The following is an 8,303-nucleotide window of genomic DNA, read 5'->3' on the forward strand; positions in this document are numbered from 1 at the left end:
GACATATAAAATCAATGGAATTGATTGGGAGTCTAAAAACAAATACCCATGTTTGTGGACAATTAATTTTTTACAATGTCAAGAAATTAAATGGGAAAATAATCTTTTAAAAGTAATAACCAATGGTTCCCAGACAACTGAATATTCACATGGAAATTAATAAATTTGGGTCCTTACATCATACCATATGAAAACATTAACTCAAATGGATATAGAACTAAATGTAAGATTGAAAACTATGAAACTCCTAGAAGAAAATAAAGGAATAATCTTCATGACCTTGGCTTAGGCAATGGTTTCCTAGAAATGACACCAAAAGCACAAAAAAGAAGAAATACATACATTTGATTTCATTTAAATTAAAAACTTATACAACAAAGGACATCATCAAGAAAGATGAAAAACAACCTACAGAAAGGAAGAGAATATTTGAAAATTGTACATCTGCCATGGGACCTATATCCAGTGGGTATAAAGAACTCTTTAACTTTAACAATAAAAAGACAAATAGCCCAATGTATTAAACGGGTAAAGGATTTGAATGAGCATATCTTTAAAGATGATATAGACATGGCCAAGGAACAAATGAGAATATGTTCAACATCATTAGTCATTATGGAAACGTAAATCAAAACCAGAATGAGATATTACTTCACAAACACCAGAATGTCTAAAATAAAAAAGACAGACAAGAACAATTGTTGGTTAGGAGACAAGTTGGAATCTTCATACATACATTGTCGGTGATAGTGTAAAATGGTATAACCACTTTGGAAAAGAGTCTGACAGTTTCTCAAAAAGTGAAAAACAGAGTTACCATATGACTCAGTAAGTCCACTTCTTGGTAATAAGCAAGAGAAACAAAACACATGTCTACACAAAAACTTGTACATGAACATTTATAGAAACATTATTTATAATAGCAAAATGTAGAAACAACTTAAATTTCTATCAACTGATGAATTGATTTTAAAAAGTGGTATTTTCATACAGTGGAATATTGTTAGGCAATAAAATGAACGAAGTGCTTATACATGCTGCATATGGATGAACTTTGGAAACATTATAAGTGAAAGAAGACAGTCACAAAAGATCACTTGTATGATTCTATGTATGTGAAGTGTCCACAATAGGCAAATCCAGAGACAGAATGTAGATTAGTAGTTTCCAGAGCCTAAGGGTGTTGAAGGATGGGGTATGACAGTTAATATCCATAGGGTTTCTTTTTAGGGTCCTGAAGATGTTCAAAAGTTAGATGGTGGTGATGGCTCCACAACAACAAATATATTAAAAAGCACTGAATTGTACACTTTAAATGGATGAATTTTGTGGTATGTGAAATATATTTCATAAAATTGTAATAAAGACTAATATGTGGAAAATTATAAAGATTTAGAGAACCAGAGAAACTAGGAAAAACTAAGTGATAGAAGTATAACATAATTGAGGCCTTGAAATATGTAAGTGGTGAAGAGAAGTATAATATATATGAGGCCTTGAAATATGTGTATGGTGTGTGCCATCATGCATCTGAGCATATGTGACTTACTCATATCCATCTATCTGTTGGAATGCCTGTCATTTCTCTTTCTTACTCCTGAGCCTTGAAAACAACCAGCTGAACTGTTTGCACAGGGAGATTAGCTCAGTGCTTTGTGACCACCTAGAGGGGTAGGATAAGGAGGATGGGAGGGAGATGTAAGAGGGAAGAGATATGGGGATATATGTATATGTATAGCTGATTCACTTTGTTATATAGTAGAAACTAACACACCATTTTAAAGCAATTATACTTCAAAACGTTGTTAAAATAAAAAAGGGAACAGGTCTGTAGAGAACAGTTATTTAAGTCTTGGAACTACTTGGCATATGGTTAGTGATGTTCATTTCAGTTAAAAAAGACACTGTTCAAGGTTCCAAGTAGAGATCTCAAGATTAAGAAAATCTCTTCCTAAAAAAGAACATGTAACCCAGAACAGGAGAAAATACAAGTGTATGAATATGATTGACTGTATATGATATATTGTCAAATAAGTAAGTAAATAAATAAATAACAAATGCGCTTCAAAAGAGGTGTGACCACATTTGATCAGCAAATAAAAATATATTGAAAGAATTTGAGCTGTATTTGAATCTCAGCTCTGCCACTATCTGCCTTCTCAAGTGTTGTAGTTGTCTTAATAAATGCAGTGTATCAGTGGTAACTTTGGATAAATAAACTTTTCTGAATCTTGGTTTCTTTTCTGAAGAACAATACCTAGTATATAGTGTGACCACGTGTCCAGGTTTGCTGGGACCTTGGTCTTTCCTGAGATGCTGTTTGTCACCCTATTAGCATATAACAGGCTTTCAAAAATGTGTCATGGAAATGTTATTTAGTCTCTCCCAAATTTGTCAGAAAATTGTATGTCAGAAATGTGGCTCTCCAGGCAAGATGGCGGGGGGTGAGGCTGGTGTGACTTTAGGGCAGCCGCACCTTTCTCGGCAAGATCTCAACACTTTGGATGTTACCAAGTTGACGCCACTTTCACATGAAGTTATCAGCAGACAGGCCACAATTAATATAGGTACAATTGGTCATGTAGCTCATGGGAAGTCTAAGGTTGTAAAAGCTATTTCTGGAGTTCACACTGTCAGGTTCAAAAATGAACTAGAAAGAAACATTACAATCAAACTTGGCTATGCTAATGCTAAGATTTATAAACTTGACGACCCAAGTTGTCCTCGGCCAGAATGTTATAGATCCTGTGGAAGTAGTACACCCGATGAGTTTCCTACAGATATTCCAGGGACCAAAGGGAACTTCAAATTAGTCAGACATATTTCCTTTGTTGACTGTCCTGGCCACGATATTTTGATGGCTACTATGCTGAACGGTGCCGCAGTGATGGATGCAGCTCTTCTGTTGATAGCTGGTAATGAGTCTTGTCCTCAGCCCCAGACTTCTGAACACCTGGCTGCTATAGAAATCATGAAACTGAAGCATATTTTGATTCTACAAAATAAAATTGATTTGGTAAAAGAAAGCCAGGCTAAAGAACAGTATGAACAGATCCTTGCATTTGTACAAGGTACAGTAGCAGAAGGAGCTCCTATTATTCCAATTTCTGCTCAGCTAAAATACAATATTGAAGTTGTCTGTGAGTACATAGTAAAGAAAATTCCAGTACCTCCAAGAGACTTTACTTCAGAATCCCGACTTATTGTTATTAGATCCTTTGATGTCAACAAACCTGGCTGTGAAGTTGATGACCTTAAGGGGGGTGTAGCTGGTGGCAGTATTCTAAAAGGAGTATTAAAGGTGGGCCAGGAGATAGAAGTCAGACCTGGTATTGTTTCCAAAGATAGTGAAGGAAAGCTCATGTGTAAACCCATCTTTTCCAAAATTGTATCACTTTTCACAGAGCATAATGATCTTCAGTATGCTGCTCCAGGAGGTCTTATTGGAGTTGGAACAAAAATTGACCCCACTTTGTGCCGGGCTGACAGAATGGTGGGGCAGGTACTTGGTGCAGTTGGAGCTTTACCTGAGATCTTCACAGAACTGGAAATTTCCTATTTCTTGCTTAGACGGCTTCTAGGTGTACGCACTGAAGGAGACAAGAAAGCAGCAAAAGTGCAAAAGCTGTCTAAGAATGAAGTGCTTATGGTGAACATAGGATCCCTGTCGACAGGAGGAAGAGTTAGTGCAGTCAAGGCTGATTTGGGCAAAATCGTTTTGACTAATCCTGTGTGCACAGAAGTAGGAGAAAAAATTACACTTAGCCGAAGAGTTGAGAAACACTGGCGTTTAATTGGTTGGGGTCAAATAAGAAGAGGAGTGACAATCAAGCCAACAGTAGATGATGACTGAAGAATTAAATAACAGATTTGGAGGAAGTGGGAATTTCTCTTAAAACCTAGGGGTATATTTACAAAGCAATAGTGAGGAGTTAATTTCACAGTTCATTACCTTAGGAGTAGCTGTAAGGTTATTTTCATTTTTTGGTTATGAAAATTTAACTTCTAGTACTAAAATAGGGTCTACAGTAAATGTAAAAATTGGCATAATGTTGGATTGAATCTACATTTTACCAGAAATTAATCATTCCCAAGTAATGTCTAATTTATACATCAGTGCAGGTTTGAAAGGAAACTGCTACAAACAGCCTTTGCTGTAGCACACATGCAACTGAATCTGTTTGAAATAAAAGTTTTCTTCTTAAAAAAAAAAAAGAAAGAAAAAGAAAAAGAAATGTGGGTCTTTTGTGGTTCCACAAAAGTTTTAGAATTCTTTGTTCCAGTTCTGTGAAAAATGTCATGGGTATTTTGATAGAGATTGCATTAAATTTGTAGATTGCTTTGGGTAGTATGGACATTTTAACAACATTAATCCTTCCAATCCAAGAAGGATCTTGGATCCTTCTGGGTATCTTTCCATTTCTTTGTATCATTTTCAAATTGACAAGTATGTTTTTTGGTTTCAAAAAAATTTTTTTTGACTGTGCCACGTGGTTTTTGAGATCTTAGTTCCCCAACCAGGGATCAGACCTGGGCCCCCTGCAGTGGAAATATGGAGTCCTAACCACTGAATCACCAGAGAATCTCCCAAAATTTTTGAAATTAGATATTTTGCAGGATTATGGTAAGAATTAAGTATAATTTTTCATTGAAGCTTCACAGTAAATAAATTGTTATCATTAATAATATTAAATATTTTTTTATCTGTTGACTTGTCTGTTTAGTCACAGAATTGAAATGATGGAAGACAAAGACTTGTAACTCCAGAATTTGCACAGTGTTTAACACATAACACTAGCACTCCAATTTATTTATTGAATTAACTATTATATTAACTATAACTAAGGTTATGAAAGTGTGGTAGAATTTAAGAATGGAAAGTTCATTACACATTATAATGTAAATTTCATGCTAATGAGTTTGAAGTCTTCCTACAGTATAATGGAGAACTATTGAAAGTTTAAGAGTAAGAGATTGTATTTGTGGCCAAGATCCTGATCACTAAATCTTTGTCTAGTCAGGTATCCTGATTTCACTTAGTTATCTGCCCTGCAGAATTTTAAGAGTATTAAAAAAATATGATCATAATATGTATGCTGTAAACTATAAAATACCAATGAAAGAAAAATTTTTAAAGAATCTAAATGAAGAGATATACTTTGTTCATGCATTGAAAGATTCAGTATAGTCAAGATGCCAGTTCTCACTAATTTGTATTGTATTGACTATAGAGTAAAATTCTCAAGAAGGATTTGTAGATATTGAGAAGCTGATCCTAAAATTTATGCAGCAAGGCAAAGAAGTATAATGAGCAAAAAATTCTGAAAAAGAAGAACAAAATTGGAGAAGTTACACTGCCAAATTCTGACTTATTTTAAAGCTACTTTAATCAAACAGTGTGATATGAATATATAGAAATATATATAAATGGTATAAAACAGACAACCCAGAAATAGACCCACATAAACATAGTCAACTGATTTTTGACAAAGGCACAAGGCAACACAATGGAGAAAGAACAATCATTTCAACAAATGGTGTTGGAATAATTGGACATCCTCATACAAAGATAAATAAATAAGTCTCAACACATATCTCACATCTCATACAAAGAATTAACTCAAAATGAATTATAGACCTAAATATAAAACCTAAATTTAAACATTTGTGGGAAAAAACAAAAGAAAATCTCTGTGGCCTTAAGTTTGGCAGTTAAGTTGTTAGATATGCCACCAAAAGCAAGAATGGGTCACAAAAGTAAAAAATCATTAATTGGACCTCTTTAAAATCAATTTCTTTTTTTTTTTTTTTTTTACAAAATACACTGTTAAGAAAATGAAAAGACAAGCCACAGATTGGGAGAAACCATTTGCAAATCAAATATCTGAGTAAGGATTTGTATGCAGAATATATTAAGAACACTTACAGCTCAACTATAAGAAAACAAACAACACAATTAAAATCAGGGCAAAAGACATAAACACAGACTTCACTAAAGATCATATGGAAATGAAAATAGACCTATGAAGGAACACTCATGATCAGTTATCATTAGGAAAATGCAGATTAAAATCATCATGAGACACTGCTATATACCCATTAAATTTGTTAAGTAATTTTAAAAACTGACAATACCAAATGCTGTCAAGGGTGTGAAGCCAAAAAAAAAAAAAAAGGCTTAGTAATTGCTGATGGGAATGCAAAATGGTGCAAACACTTTGGAAGACACGTTATAAGTTTTTATAAAGTTAAATGTACACTTACTATATGACCCAGCAAACATGTATCTAGGCATTTATCTAAATGAATTGAAAACTCACATTCACAGAAAATAAAATAAAATAATAAAATAAAATAAAATAACCTTACATTCAATGTTCATGACAGCTTTTTTTTCATAATCACACCAAACTGGAAACAATCTAGAAATTCTTCTATAGGTGAATGGATAGACAAACCATAATGAATCATGTGATGGAGTATTACTCAGCAGTAAAAAGGAAAAATCTGTTGATTCATGCAACAAGATGTTACTGAACTCAGGTTCAGCTGTTCACAGCTCAAAAGCCAATACTGGAGAGACAAGTGTTAGTTGGAAAGGAAAAGTTGCTTTATTCAGGAAGCCAGCAACCTGGGAAGAAGATGGATTCATGTCCAAGAACCAACTCTGAAGATTCTGCTTGATCATGAGAATTTTTAAAGAGAGAAAGGGGAAGCTAGTTGCAGCTAATCATTTGGGGAGGAAGTCAGAGTCTTTGTCATCTTTCACTGTGTGCTGACTCCTCGTAATTTTTCTTTAGATATTATCTTTTTCACTCAGTTGGAAGCTAGGGGATAGATCTATTCATCTGTTAACTACTTATTCTTCATTCCTACTTCTTTAATCTTAGAAAATCATCAACATTTTAGGCAAAGCATTGTGTAATCAAAAGATTTGAAAGGTATTATTCTAGGGCTAGAGGTTAGTGAAGCATGGGTGCACCAGGCATAAAGGTTAAGTTAAAATATAGCTTATTGAAGTCTATTATGTGTTAGCTTTTATGGGCTGCTTACAAATCTCCACTGTCAGACATCATTCCATTTCTATAGGATCAGGGGCAAATGTCCATATTCTGTAACTGCTTTAGTCTGAGAAATGGTGTTGAGGTCTTTGAGAGAAAAATGTCAACATGCATCTGTAGCATCTCTTTGCTGACAACATCTGTTACTCCCTTACATATATAGGCAGAATAAACCACCACTATTTTGATGTCCACAAAGATACAGATTATTATGAGCAATAGTGTTAATCCCATTCTCTTGAGACCAGTTCTTGGAATTGTGCTAGCCATAGATTCAGTACTGCTCAGGATGGAGCAGCTTATGTCATGGCTACAGTCTGTCACTATGCAGTTAGCTTTTTCACTCTGGTGGCAGTTATAGTATCTGTAAAATAAGTCAAGAAAGTGCATTAGACTCTGTTATCTGTGTCCTTTAGGGAGGAACTAAAGATTCTATGACTCTATTGTCCTAATCATTAACTGTTTGAGCCTGTTCTTTTGTGACTCAGGGAAGGCTTAGGAGACTTCAGCTTTACTGCAAGCAAGAGGCAGGGTACATGGAGGAGCCTTTATATTTGGGAGGATCCCACAGTGTTCTGCTCAGTTTCAGATGCAAAAAACTTAATTGTACTTTAATAAGAGAAAGATGCTAGACCCAAAAGCTATATTTTATATGATACCATTTATACATTATTGAAAGGCAAGCTATAGGGGATGGAAAATTAATTAGTAGTTGTCAGGGGTTGGAGGAGAGAAGGTGTGATGGATAGGGGAATTTTTACAGTGATGCAACAGCTCTGTATGGTACTGAGTCAATGGATATATAACTTTATGAATTTATTAAAACCCATAGATTTATGCATTAAAAAGAGTGAACATTTTTAATCTCATAGCATTGTGGTTGAAAAAAATGCTTGATATGATTTTAAAAGCTAGAAATAGAGCTACAAGTCTCCGAGCTCCCAATGCAGGGTGCACAGGTTCATTCTGGTCAGGGAAATAATATCCTGCATGCCGTGTGGTGTGACCTAAAAATATAAAAATAAAAATAGAGCTACAATATGACATAGTAATCCCACTTCTAGGCATATATCCAGAGAAAATGATAATTTGAAGAGATGCAGACACCCCGATGTTCATTGCAACACTATTTACAATAGCCAGGAAGTGGAAGCAACCCAAATGTCCATCAACAGAGGAATGGATAAAGAAGATGGTACATATATACAATGGAATATTAGCCATAAAAAGGAACAAAATAAT

The 8,303-nt window shown here is 34.6% G+C and overlaps 1 protein-coding gene across 1 annotated transcript; it reads left to right on the forward strand.

Annotated features, from left to right (window-relative positions):
• The first annotated feature begins 2,427 nt into the window (after positions 1 to 2,427).
• Positions 2,428 to 4,223, forward strand: LOC309807776 (eukaryotic translation initiation factor 2 subunit 3-like). Its single transcript, XM_082627703.1, has one exon. It carries the CDS (start codon positions 2,435 to 2,437, stop codon positions 3,851 to 3,853), a length of 1,419 nt encoding a protein of 472 aa, XP_082483829.1. The 5' UTR covers positions 2,428 to 2,434; the 3' UTR covers positions 3,854 to 4,223.
• The last annotated feature ends 4,080 nt before the right edge of the window (positions 4,224 to 8,303 follow it).

The sequence above is a fragment of the Mesoplodon mirus genome, assembly GCF_964341445.2.
Source record: "Mesoplodon mirus genome assembly, chromosome: 7".
In the NCBI taxonomy this organism is placed as follows: Eukaryota; Metazoa; Chordata; class Mammalia; order Artiodactyla; family Ziphiidae; genus Mesoplodon; species Mesoplodon mirus.